The 13,957-nt window shown below is 42.1% G+C and overlaps 1 protein-coding gene across 1 annotated transcript in view; it reads left to right on the top strand.

The window, feature by feature from the left end:
* Nucleotides 1–13,957, top strand: part of ttc13 (tetratricopeptide repeat domain 13) — a 30,051-nt gene that overhangs the window by 8,655 nt on the left and 7,439 nt on the right. The window contains exons 5-16 of the mRNA XM_034700104.1: nucleotides 1,493–1,558; nucleotides 4,504–4,596; nucleotides 6,688–6,804; nucleotides 6,895–7,005; nucleotides 7,124–7,206; nucleotides 7,545–7,686; nucleotides 7,795–7,969; nucleotides 9,425–9,581; nucleotides 9,990–10,120; nucleotides 10,200–10,332; nucleotides 12,783–12,875; nucleotides 13,117–13,200. Coding sequence (XP_034555995.1) covers nucleotides 1,493–1,558; nucleotides 4,504–4,596; nucleotides 6,688–6,804; nucleotides 6,895–7,005; nucleotides 7,124–7,206; nucleotides 7,545–7,686; nucleotides 7,795–7,969; nucleotides 9,425–9,581; nucleotides 9,990–10,120; nucleotides 10,200–10,332; nucleotides 12,783–12,875; nucleotides 13,117–13,200 — 1,385 coding nt within the window. The remainder of the gene's footprint in view (nucleotides 1–1,492; nucleotides 1,559–4,503; nucleotides 4,597–6,687; nucleotides 6,805–6,894; nucleotides 7,006–7,123; nucleotides 7,207–7,544; nucleotides 7,687–7,794; nucleotides 7,970–9,424; nucleotides 9,582–9,989; nucleotides 10,121–10,199; nucleotides 10,333–12,782; nucleotides 12,876–13,116; nucleotides 13,201–13,957) is intronic.

Genomic DNA, 13,957 nt, shown 5'->3' with positions numbered 1-13,957 from the left:
TGATCCAGCTCTAACTATAAGCTTTATCAAAAAGAGAAGTTTGAAGCCTACTCTTAAAAGTAGAGAGGGTGTCTGCCTCCTGGATCCTGACTGGTAGATGATTCCAAAGGAGAGGTGCCTGATAACTGAAGGCTCTACCTCCCATACTAGTTTTAGAGACTTAGGTACGACAAGCAGGCCTGCATGCTGAGAGCGTAGCATTCTAGAGGGGGAATAGGTCACTATGAGCCCAGCATCTAGATTTGGAGTTGAGTTAACAAAACATAAAGAAGACCACATTTGAATCAATCTTTATTTAAATAGTGCCAAATCACAACAAACGTTATCTGAAGACTCTTTTCAAACAGAGCAGTTCTAGAACGTACTCTATGTTCTATTATTAACAAAGACCCAACATCAAGACTGGATAAGATCCAGTCCCATCTTACACACAGGACTCAGTCTGATCTCATTTTAATCCACCATGAGCAGAGCACTTTGCAGCATTTAGCAAGTTACAGCGGCAAGGACAAACTTCCTTTAACAGGCAGAAACCTCCAGCAGGACCAGACTTATGTTAGACGGACATCTGCTGAGACCGTGTTGGAGAGAGGGATTAGAGGGAGATGAAGAGAGAGAGAAAGACTCATCTGCACAATAACAACATATATCACCACTCGATGTCACTGTTGTTATTTCACTTTGCAGATTAATTATCACCTTGTTCCCAAACTCTCCAGCTCACAACCCCTAAAATTAAGATGCCAGAGACTCACAGTTTGTCTTGAGTCAGTTAAATGTTGCTCACAGCTATTTTCAGCCGTCAGCCCTGCTCAGAGTTAATCAGGCATGAAAGTCAGCGCTTAAACAAACATCCCATCGAGAAAAGATCTTCACTGATCGGTCAAACGGAGTGAAAACGTAATTTCTGCAACAATATTTTGGTTATTTTGGATGTAATGCTGCTGTAGTTGTGATGAACCTTACATCTGCATGGTGCAACTAAACAATGACACAACTAAAGTGACAAACTAACTAGTTTCAATTTATGGTTTAGTGCAGACTTTTCAACCTAACTTAAGACACAACTTATATAATTAAAATTTAGCCCTGGACTGCATTATTATTATTATTTATTATTTTATACCTATATTTATTGTATTTATTGTATTTATTTTAAGTATTTTTTATGATCATGCCTTTATTGTTTTACACATCTATATTGTTTTAGCCTCTCTGTTCTTTTGTGAAGCACTTGTGGCTGCATGCTTGTATGTATGAAAGTTGCTATATAGATAAAGATTAGTTGAGAGCTGTTGCAACTGCAAGAATAATTCAGACACTGTTCCTCTCCCAAAGTTTACAACTAAAGAAGCATGAATTCCCTCACCACACATCTTCACAGTACTATCTAAATCCCTCCCTCCTGCAGTCGTGAATATAAACAGAACTTTCTCTGTTCCTCTTCAAACTGAGATTATAATCCTGACATGTTCTGTTTTTTTTTATAAAGAGTGACCCAGAGCTGGTCAGCGCCATCTATGGGAGAGGGATCGCTTACGGGAAGAAAAGTTTACAGGTGAGTGAAAGCTGCACTATGTGACGACTTTGAACACACTGTTCTCCAAAGCTCTTATGTTAATCTCATAGTTCTTTGTCTTCTCACTGGCTTTATTTTATGCTCCTGTCATTTCTGTGTACCTTGTGAAGCAACTTTTGAGTTCCAGGGAGCGTTAAGGTAGTTGTAGCTCATGGCGACAGAATTACAGAGCTGGGTGTGGAGGGTGTTCAAAATTGGGGGGTAAAGCAACAGCCTGGAATTGCTGCGGTTTAAGTCATCAGTTTCAAAGAAAAGACCTGATTATGCTCTGAGGTAAAAGTGGTAAAAATATATATATAATGTAGTTGGAATAAGAGAGACATTCTCTACGATGATAAAGTCATAATTTTGCAAGAAAATCTCTGAGATCAAAGTCAGAGGTGTAAATATAAGTGTTTCCCTACAGTACTTAACTTTAACTTCCACTTTTACTCCTCCACATTCTGCATCCCTCCAAAATCAATCAAGAGAAATGTATTGGTCAAATGATTTTTGATCTTTTCCTTATTGAACATAAACCTTTAGATGAAAGGTGACTGAGGAGTTAAGACAATGAAGGTCTGCAAATCCATACACTCACTCCATCATACATTACTGATTTATTAACCCCCTATGAGCCCAGCTGCTGCCTCCTCAGGTAAAATAATAATAATACCTAAGTTTCATATAGCGCTTTTAAATAATTCAAAGACGCTTTACAAAAGAGACAATAAATAAATACAATAAAGACATACAAGACAAGCAGACGACAAGGGAAGAGGTGGAATAATTAGTGTGTGGGGAATGCCTGTTTGAAAAGGTAACTTTTTAACTGTTTCTTAAATGAATGAAGTGAGTCAGAAGCACGGATGTGTGGGGGGAGAGAGTTCCAGAGGGTGGGGGCGGCTATGGCAAAGGCCCGGTCCCCCAAGGTACGGTGCTTGGATTTAGTAATGGGAGTGAGGAGGTTGGAGTCAGAGGATCGGAGGCAGCGGGAGGGGTGGTAGTACTGGAGAAGGTCAGTGAGGTATGGGGGGGCCAGGTTTTTGAGGGATTTGTACGTGGTGAGCAGGATCTTGAAATGGATGCGCTGTTTTACGGGGAGCCAGTGGAGCTGTTGAAGGACAGGGGTGATGTGGTCTCTGGAGCGGGATTGGGTGAGTAGCCGGGCAGCAGAGTTCTGTACGTATTGTAGTTTTTGTAGATGGGAGGAGGGAAGACCATACAGGAGGCTATTACAGTAGTCGAGTCGTGAGGATATAAAAGCATGAATTAGGGTTTCAGCAGCAGATTTGGAGAGAGTGGGACGGAGGCGGGCGATGTTGCGGAGGTGAAAGAAGGCAGTTTTGGTGATGTGACGGATGTGAGGTTGGAAGGAGAGAGTCTGATCGAAGATGACGCCAAGGTTCTTGATCTGAGGGGAGGGGGTGACTGAGTGACCGTCTATGGAGAGCTTGAAGTCCTGGGCGGAGGGGAGCAGGGATTTGGGGCCGATGATGATGATTTCAGATTTGTTACTATTGAGTTTTAGAAAATTGGTGGTCATCCATGATTTTATTGCAGATAGGCAGGTGGTGAGGGTGGAAACAGTGGCAGCGCTGATTGTTTTGGTGGAAAGGTAGAGTTGGGTGTCGTCGGCGTAACAGTGAAATTGGAGTCCATGATGAATGATGTGACCAAGGGGTAGGATGTACAGAATGAAAAGGTAGATGTCTCTTATCCGTTCAATCAGCCCGCCTTGTCATCCTTTAAAGGTGACGGGGCGTTTTCTGTTAGGGCCCCGCATCTGTGGAACTCCCTACCTGAGGAAGTGAGGTCAGCTGAATCAATACCTTCTTTTAAATCACTCCTCAAAACCGGCTTTTATAGAAAAGCCCTTTCAGAGTAAATCTGATGATTGCCTGTTTTTAATTTTATTGTAAATACAAATACAGACTCGGATTGAATAAAAGACGGCATTCATAAAAAGTAAATTAAAAATAAATATAGCATCATGGATAAAACACAATATTACAAGAAGGCCTTTTGGATAAAAACACGTTTTCAGACGTGATTTAAAAGAGGATATTCAGGCAGGTTGCTCCACAGTCGAGGAGCCCGATCACCTTTTTGGCATTGCAGGATGAGTTTCCAAGAAAGCAGTGTGGCGTGAACTATGTAGTGTGGTACACTTCCTGGTTCTACCGCCTTAAATGGTGCTCTTAAATGAATACCGGGGATCTCAAGTAACTCCATTTTTGAAGTGGTTATAGTTTGATAATTAAGGTCATAGGTCAAATATATGAAATAGTGCTCACTCATTGGAGCTGTCTCATGTAACTCTGGCTTTGTAATATCTAATAAATTAATCTTTAGTCTCCTGCATGCCATAAAAGAGAGTAACATGCACCACACAGACTATGAGCAGCCTCTGTGGTTAATCATTAATCCTTTCTGCCGCTCTATAAGATCCTTTATCTGCCGTAAACTACTAAAGCTCAGTAATCATCACTGCCCTACATGTACTCTCCAGGATTCACATGTGGCATGAGGATGTTTTCATTCAGTGTGTGTTTTAGCTGCAAAGTCTAAAGATGACTCATCCTCCACTAGTTACTGTTCGTGCATGTATCGTCAGTCTGCCTTTATTTGATGACATATTTGCTTGGCATGACGTCAACCCGTCCTGATCACGGCTCAGGGAGTTGTTGTCCGTGTGCATTCTTTGGATGCCTCTGGTTTTATTTGTCTGGAAAAAAAAAGGCATGCTGGTTTTTGGTGACAGTGGCAGTTTCAGGTAAACGCAGAATGACTAAGTGTGTCGTTCTCTGAATACAAACTCAATCAGGAGTGTGTCCTCCAGGTCCAGGATGCTCGTGTCTCTGCTGTTAGTTCTTTTCACTTTCCATTAAGCGTCACGTCAGCTGAACGTATAACAGCCTCTCGTTTCTGTGTCTCTGTGCCAGGACATAAAGAATGCTGACTTGGCGTTGTTCGAGCTCAACAGAGTCATCACCCTGGAGCCAAACTGGCCGGAGGTCTACGAGCAGAGAGCGGAGGTGAGGCTGACCCTGAACACAGACAGACACTCACTGATGAGAGTCGTTTATTTCTGAAGTTGATGTTTGATCCTCTTGTTTCCTTTTTACGGCCCTAACCCCACGATCAATCTGAGCTATGAGTGATACAGAAACACCCTTTCTTTACCATGGAGAGGCTCATTTTTCAAATGTTAAGAAGAATGAATTCGAGTCATTCCAAAAGATGTTATATGTGACATTTCTGCATTAAAATGAATTGATCCCAAACATCTCCATTAAAGGAAAAAATATCTGTCTACTGGGAAAAACAGGGACAGAAATCAGACAATAGTCAGAGAGTAAGAAGGTGCATGTCAGGCTCAGCGCATAGGCTTCTGTGTCGGCCACAATCAGAATCAGAAATACTTGATTTATCCCAGAGGGGGAAATTCAGTCATTACAGTTGCTCTATACACAATAAGTTATACAAATACAATCATAAGCTATGTAGAAAATACATGGTTGAAGTCCACAGAGATCAGGAAGAGGGCACTCTGCTGGTCTGTCTGGAGTCTGGCGATGGCAGCTTTAAGAACGTTGGATGCCGTAGTCGGGTTTGCAGAGGGGGGATGTAAACAGCTACCAGTACGACATGTGAGATCTCCCTGTGCAGATAACTTGGTCGGAGGCCCACAGCGCTCTCGGTGCTATCCCAGTCCGCCCGTTGTGATAGGGAATATCCTGATGCAGCCACGTTTCCGTGAAGCACAACATGCTACATTCCTGAAACTCCATCTGACTCCAGGCTAGTCCTGTTAGCCTGTCCATCTTATTACCCAGAGATCTCACGCTGCCCATGATGAGAGAGGAGAGGCCCAGCTTCTATCTCCTCTCCATAAACCTCCGTCTTCTTATACCAGCTCTCCTCCCTTGTAGCTCTATGCGTCCTAAATCTCCAGAGTTCTTCAGGGATATCCAGCGGTTCGGCCGATGAGCCGGCCGGCTTCAGCTCAACCAGCTGAGCATGAGTAAAAACAAAAACAAAAAGGGATTGACGGGCTACAGTAATGCAAGTAAAAGTTAAAGTTGGTGATTTCATCGTGAAAAACAGTCCACAACTCTCACCAACGGAAGGCCGAAAGAAGTCACAACTTCAACAAACTACACACATACTTTTATACACACATGCTTTTTCACACCTTGCACACATTGCTTGTTACTAGTCTACTTTGGTTCTATTTATGTTTATATGTCTGTGTATATGTGTGTGTGTGTGTGTGTGTGTGTGTGTGTGTGTGTGTGTGTGTGTGTGTGTGTGTGTGTGTGTGTGTGTGTGTGTGTGTGTGTGTGTGTGTGTGTGTGTGTGTGTGTGTGTGTGTGTGTGTGTGTGTTCCTGTTGGCGCCTCTAGGTCAGGTCATGTTTGTAAATGAGAACTGGTTGTCAAACATTTTTACCTGGTAAAATAAAGGTCTCTATATAAACTGCCAGAGAAAAATCCCACAAAGTTTGATGAAGAAAAATCAGAAAGAAGAATGAACGAAGAGGAGCGACTGTACCAGGTTGCATGCACAGTTGGCTCATGCATAATCCCATTTCTCACATGAGCAAAATTCCTGAAAACTTTCATCCTGACTCTATCCAGACATTTTCTTGCCCGACCACTACATTTTTTTTTTCAAAAGCAGACGGATGTAGCAGGTAACACAGTCACGATTACAAGAGTCCTTATCCTGCACCTGCTTCTGCTAAAGTCAGACAGATTTGCATCAAGATGGTGAATGTTAAATTGACAACAACGATTCTCATGAACATGAATCAGCTTTTTTATTATTGTTTTTGCGTAGGAGAACTAAGTGGATATGAAGTGCTATTCCCCATGATCATACTTGATTTATTAAAAGGAGAATGATCAGCCTTACTTGAAAAGTGAGGAACAGTTTCCCTCTGCAAAAAATAAATTCTGCACAATTGGAAATCAACTAGAATCAATGAATTAATCATGCAACCATTCAGCTTTCTGTCCGTCTCAGCTGGTTTGCTTTTATAAATAAAGGGAACAAGCGTCTCCAATCTTTAGGCAAATATATATTTAGTATCAAACTTAAACACTCATGTGTATCCATCCTTAGATCCTGTCTCCTCTGGGTCGTATCAGTGAGGCTCTGGCTGATCTTACCAAAGCCATCCAGCTGCAGCCCTCAGCTCGTCTCTACAGGCACCGAGGGACGCTGCTCTTCATATCAGAGGTTTGATTTATATCTTATAAACACATGTCCTGTTTGTATTTGTGCACATGCACGCCTTCATTCTGATCCTGATGTGTCTCTCCTCGTCAGGACTATGTGGCAGCGATGGAGGACTTCCAGCAGTCTTTAGAGCTGAAGAAGAACCAGCCCATCGCCATGTTGTATAAAGGCCTCACCTTCTTCCACAGAGGGATGCTCAAAGTAAGCGGCATGATCGCTCCTTTTTATCAGACAAATGGGAGTTAAGTTGTTTGTGTTTTGATTACTTAATGATGAGCGGCCTGTCTTTGTGTGAAAGTTGTTGTTTTCTTCTCATCAGGAAGCCATTGAGACGTTCAAAGAGGCTCTGAAGTTGAAGTCAGACTTCATAGATGCGTATAAAAGCCTCGGGCAGGCCTACAGGTAAATCTCAGTCTGTCTTATTCTCTCTTTGTTTGATAAAAATTAAACATCCACCATCCAAGAACAAGGGTTAGGGTTAGGATTAGGTATTCAGTCAGAGTGGTTAGGGTTAGGCACACCATCCACTGACCAATGTAAGGGTTAGGTATTAAGGCCAAGTGGTTCAGGAACTGTGTTTGCATAAGTTTGCATGTCTGGGTTTAGGTCAAAACAAATCTTCAAACTCAAAACATGAAAGATTTTGGGAACTGTCATCTGTCTGTAGATTTTGCATTCAAGGAAATGAGAGCCCGACTAAACACCAGCTCACTCGTTGTCTCTGTACTTCCTCTTTCCAGAGAGCTGGGTGATTTTGAGTCAGCGATGGAGAGCTTCCAGAAAGCCCTCATGCTGAACCAGAACCACATCCAGTCCCTCCAGCTCCGAGGCATGATGCTGTACCACCACGGCTCCCTGCAGGAGGCCATAGGCAACTTCAAGGTAGAGGAATCCACATCAGTCCACGAGTAGAAAAAAGATATAAGAAATAATACTGCATGCTCAAACACTGACTCCCTACCCTCTTGTATTTTCCTCTCCTTTCTCCAGAGGTGCCTCCAGTTGGAGCCGTACAACGAGGTGTGTCAGTACATGAAGGGGTTAAGCCACGTGGCGATGGGTCAGTTCTATGAGGGGATCAAAGCTCAGACTAAAGTCATGTTGAACGACCCGCTGCTGGGACAGAAAGCCAGCTCGGAATACCTCAAAGTGAAATACCTCAGAGGTTGGTGGACCCGTCTGCACACACATGATCGAAACACACAAAAGTTACCCGTCAAGTGTCACCACTCGATTAAAAAAAAGCTTCTTTAAACACTTTTATTATTACTATTTATGCTTTATTTGTCAGTGACAGATTCAGTAAACATAGATAAACTGAAACTAGCCAAACAATGCAAGAATCAAAGAGTTTATAGAGGATACTGATTTGCAAAAAAAGGAGAAATAAACGTATTAAAAAACAAATTTAGCAGTGACAAAGCTTTAAAAAATCAGACATAAGTTCAGGTTTGTTGCTGAATTTACAGGATTTAGAGGCTGTCTTTAAAGTGGTGATGCATTCATGTCGTGTCGGTCATATCAAAAAAGTGAATGCTAGCTCAAGTTGAAAAAACAACTCAGAAACTCGGCTGAGAATTTGCTGCCTGTCGTCATATTCGTCGTCAACATGGAGGGCAAACGATGCTTTCTTAATGTTGAGAAACGTTTTACTAATTTACGTATTGCACATCAACTTTTTATTGGTTGTTGTCCACATAGAGTGATCAAGATTCTTTAACATTAATATGGTATTAAACCCTTTTTAGTATTTATCAGCGTCCCACCTCGATGAAACAGTCAGGTAACGTTAAATCAGACTCTCTGAATTGAAAGCACTTGAACACACCGATGTCAGAAGAACGACTTCTCAACCTGGAAACTGGGACCATCTTAGGAGCACATGAATGCAGCATTACTCCTTCTACAGTGAAGCTTTCTGAGTGAAGGATGTCACCGCTCAGAGGAGATTATTTTATGAGAAAATGTATCCAGAGTGAGCTCTATGGCCACGCAATATTCCTGTGTTTCTTCTGTCTAAACACTCTTAACTAAAGTCAAGAAAGAGCAGAAACGACAGCACAGCGTTCACAAAATCAGTGGTTGGTTATCACTTGTCCTTTTGAGGGATTTTTTTAAATTAGTAAGCTCTTCAACCACGACAACAGATCCGGAAACAGTTGAAAAAAGACAGAAGAAAACTCTGAATTAAAAGAGTAAAGCCATTTAAACTCTTAAGTTAGGAGGGTTTTCACTCTGTTACTGAACAAGCTACACACAAAAGTTAGAATATACACACACATGCAGATACAGGATCATGTGGACATGCACTAAAGGAGAGATGTCAGACTGAAGGGGCTGAAAATGGACGAGCACCTCCAGCCCTTAGGGGTTTGGTGCCAGAAGGTGACTAGCATCTCCAGCTGCCAGTCGGACCTCTGTACTCTGGTCTGTAAAAGGGTCAGCACCCCCCTTGGTTCCAAAGCCAAGTCCCTACAGACTGAGCTGCTGCTGCCCCAGATGCATTATAATATGATGCAATTAACTAGGAAAGCGTGGAGAACAAAAAACATGACTTCATTTTCTAAGGCTGCAGCATACTGATCTCTCCCTGCTTTGTCACTCCTTGCGTTTCCTGCAGAGTACTCTCGCTACCTCCACTCCCACCTAGACATCCCGGTAGCAGAGTACAACGTGGACCAGGACTTACCGGGGAACTTTAAAAACCACTGGGCCAAAAACCTGCCGTTTCTTATAGAGGACTACGAAGAACAGCCGGGCCTGCAGCCACATATCAAGTGAGTGTGATGCTTCAGGTAGAGCTGGTTTAATCCTTTAATGACAACCACAAGCTGTCACTATCAGTTGATTTTGTTCCTCATAAATGACTCAGAGATTAAGACAAGATTAGAGGTATGGGTGGTTTAACATGATATCTAATGTGTCTGTGTCCTGGTTTTATTGGATGTTGATTGAGGTTATCACTCATCACTGTTGAATAAGAGTTATCATGTGATTAAAAAGCACCTCAAGAGACATTAAAGTTTAATTTCTCAGGGTAAATGTTTTCCGAAATCTGTCAGCAGGCTCAAACTTGCTGCTTCTGTTTAACAAAAGGTTGACAGATTCCCACGATGCAATCCAGAAATAAGAAAAAAAACAGCTGAATCTCATCCTGTCCGTCTTCCTGTGTTTCTGGTTTGCAGAGACGTGCTGCCGCAGAACTTTGAAAGCTACAGCAATGAAGTCCAGAAGTTAATATGCACAGCTGACCACCTGGGGGCGCTAATGCAATACGACACTCCTGGTTTCCTACCAAACAGAAGGATACACAGAGGTATGCAAAACACTGCAGCTCCTAAAGAGAATGAGATATTTGGGATTTATGATCTAATACTGTGTCTGCACTCTCTCAGCCATGGGTATGGCCACCTTGGAGGTGATGCAGGCGATGCACAGAACATGGAGCAACTCCAAAGTGCGAGTCAACGGCAAGACCAGACAAATGCAGTGGAGAGACATGTTTGATATAGCAGTCAAATGGAGAAGGTGAGGACTGTTTTTCCTTACACACTTATAGTTTGTAACAGGTACAGTGTACAGTGTACACAGGATAAAAGTGAAGATTTTTCACACATTTTATGGAGTCAAGAGACAGAATTGTCTTTTTTATTGAACTCAAGTGATCAGGATCATTTAACACTTCAATAAGAGAGTTAATGTGAATTAAAAAGTTGATTTTTTATGTCTCTAGGTGTAAGTTTTAAGTTTTTGTGAGAGCATTCAACCGTGCACTATAATTGACTTGATGAGCCACATTAGCAATTTGTAAAATCAATGTCCTCGTCGTATGCCAAGAGAAATTAGGTGCAGCTCAGGAGCAATTATGGATTACAGATATCAGAAAACAGCCCTGAAGACAGATACTCCTGTTCAGTACGTTTATATTCACACCATGTTCCTCTATCAATCAGAATAATTGCAATGCCTCAATTGTGTATGAGTCATGTAAACACCTTATCCTCACTGACATAACCTAACCCTTAACGGAATAGCACGTTACGTTTTCCCACAATGGGCGGTTTGGAATGGGAATGTCACAGTTATGCACGGGCCGGCGCATGTCGATTCAGTCACCTGTTCCAGTCAGAACCAGTTGTGACAGAAGGATGTACTTGTGCATAAGTGTATATAAGTATAAGGAGGACATGATGAAATGAACATGCCTAAATAAATAAATTATCAGGTCAACCAGAAGGTCAACAAGTCTAGTGACAAAGACTAAACATCCACCGTCCAAGAACAAGTGTAAGGGTTAGGTTTAAAGGATGAGTGGTTAAGGTTAGGCACACAGTCCACTGACAATATAAGGGTTAGGGTTAGGTATAGAGCCTGAGCCTTCACTACCTTTTCCCATCCAGCTTATCTCAAACTACTGTCCTATTTTGATACAATTATACATACAAAGAGACAAACGCCCACACACCCACACATACACACACTCACATAAACCCACTCACATGCACACACACACTCACATGCGTGCACGCAGACACACGCACACATTATTTTCTGTAATGTTCACTTGTTGTCTTATCTTTCACTTTTTGTATATTGTGTATGGTATTGTCATGTTTCTCACCCGTCTGGTATCTTAAAGCAACACTTATATTAAAAAAAATGAAATAAAATAAAATAAATAAATGGAGGTAATTCAGGGGAGAAAAAAAAGGTATAGAGCCTGAGTTGTAAGAGTTAGGGCAAGGGTTCTGGAGAGGTGTTAAGTTGGGAACAGGCCCAAAGGTTAGGTTTAGGTATACAGCCCGCTGACAAACACCAAGGGTTAGGGTTAGGCATTGAGCCCGAGGGGGTAAGGAGTTGTGTTTGCATAAGTTTGCACTCCTGGTTTGAAGTCGAGACATATCTTCAAACTCAGATCATGAAAGATTTTTGCATACTTACATCTAGGGATGCACCGAAATGAGAATTCTTGGCTGAAACCTAAAATGAGGAAACCAAGGTCAGAAACCGAAAAACTGAAATAAATTTTTATGCCAGTTATTAGCACCATTGCATTTATGGCTATGACTGTGTAACCTCAGTAAAATCAAGGCAAGCGGGTTCTCTCCATCCATCTTGGCTGATGAAAGTATTTCAGCTGAAGACCGAAAAATGCAATTTTGGGCCATTTTGGGCCAAACAAAATTTGGTGGCTGAATTTTTGGTGCACCCCTACTTACACCCCTACTTACATCCCTACTCTTCAGGGGCTTCTAATGGGCATGAATGATGAGTCCTAGAGCTCCACTTGCCTTTTTTTTTTCCAGTTGTCTTCTGTCATTGTTGAGGATGTGAATGAGAATTAAGGTTCTTATGACTTATAGCACACAAATAATAGAGCACACATGATTTGACAAAAGGATATGGGAATATTTCCACACCTTATGTGGTACATTGCCTTAACCAGAACATGCACCTCAATTGCAACCTTAAGGTGTGCGTATAAACACAGCCAATGAAATGCAAAAAGCTCTTTACAAAGGAGACCTGGCAAAGACAGTGGCATGAAGTTTCACACGGCAATAAATAAGCAGCGTTTTATGTCCTCTGGTCGTTATTGTCTGTTCTGTGTGAAACTTTATGCTGCTGTCTTGGCAGGGACTCCCTTGTAATCAACACTCCTGGCCAAGACAGCAGTGTAAAATTTCAGACAGACCATATTAGGGACATGCAACAGGTTATGGTTTATTCCTCTGTTCTTAAACTGGCTGTGATAACAAAATGAGGTCTAGAGAGACGCTGATGTTCGTCTCTGTCCTCATGAGAAGTCTGCTTGTAAGATCAGTATACGGATAGCTTTGAGTAGTGGTTGTTACACCTTGTGGTTTGATTTAAAGGTGAACTTCTCATCTTTCTGTCTGGCCAAAAAAGACGGCGTTCTTGTCCTCAGCTGGTCTAAGTATTGCATTGACAGACTGATACGCTTTCCCTGTCTTTAGGATTGCAGATCCAGACCAGCCCGTCCTGTGGTTAGACCAGATGCCCGCTAGAAGTCTCAGTCGAGGCTTCAACAACCACATCAATCTCATCAGGTAACAGCTCCACCCGGAGGTCGCTGTCACACGCTCTTCCTCTGCCTCTTCGATTTCCTCGCTCTGGGTTTTCTCAACTTTTTAGACTTAAAAAGATTTATTCATATTCTTTGAAATACGACCCAGTTTCTTCAGTTTTTAATTCAGCGTAACTTCTGACAAACTCACTTAAAGCCTTTCCTCTTCAAAGAAAGTTTTTTTGATATAATGAAATCCGTTTTATCTTTGTGTGTTTCTGCAGGGGGCAGATTATCAACATCAGATACCTGGCCTACTTTGACAACATCCTCGACTTCATCAAAGACAGAATCCTGGTGTATCACGGGTAAATCTACACTCAAACTCTCTCTCTCTGTGTCCCCTTTAAAGGTGACATATCATGCAAAATTCACTTTTTAATGGTTCTTTACCTGAAATATGTGTCCCTGTCTACAAACCCCCCGAGAATGAAAAAAATCCATTCTGCCCCTGTTCTGATTTCTCCACCTTTCTGTAAATGTGTGTGAAACGAGCCGTTTCAGACTTCCGTGTTTTTGTTACGTAACAACAATATCCGGTCTGTCACAGAGTCAGAGCTCGGAGCTTGTTCAGCCCATAGACTGTATAAAATAATACTGAATCCCCCCTCCGTTTTTCATTACCTGCACACATGTGTGGTAACAAGGAGCTTAGGAGGGAGGCATGCTAGTTGTAGGCTGTCTTAATAAACACAAAGGTCGGTTTTACTCCCCACGTCTGCAGATTTGAAGATCTAGTGGATGATTTTTATTTGTCATGGATAAGTGCTAGCGCTAATTAGCATAGCCACATAGCTACATGTTCATAGCTGTAGCTGTAGCTGTGTACCAAGACACGTCGACATACTGACAAATATAACAACAAGAAACACTAAATCTGTGACCAATCCTTCAGAAAGGTCCTGCTGCAGGCGCCTCTCCGTCAGGATCAGATTCTGGATCAGATTCAGAGGGTTGAAGTAACGTGATCTCTGAGCAGCCGTGTATATTCAGCCAACATGTAAACATTAGATCAACATGCTGGACAGCCGAGGCACATCCACTTCCGAAGGGGGCGTGGTCAGA

The sequence above is a fragment of the Notolabrus celidotus genome, chromosome 13 (assembly GCF_009762535.1).
Source record: "Notolabrus celidotus isolate fNotCel1 chromosome 13, fNotCel1.pri, whole genome shotgun sequence".
NCBI lineage: Eukaryota > Metazoa > Chordata > Actinopteri > Labriformes > Labridae > Notolabrus > Notolabrus celidotus.
The sequence above is the reverse complement of the archived record's forward strand: the minus strand, read 5'-3'. Positions and strand labels throughout refer to the sequence as shown.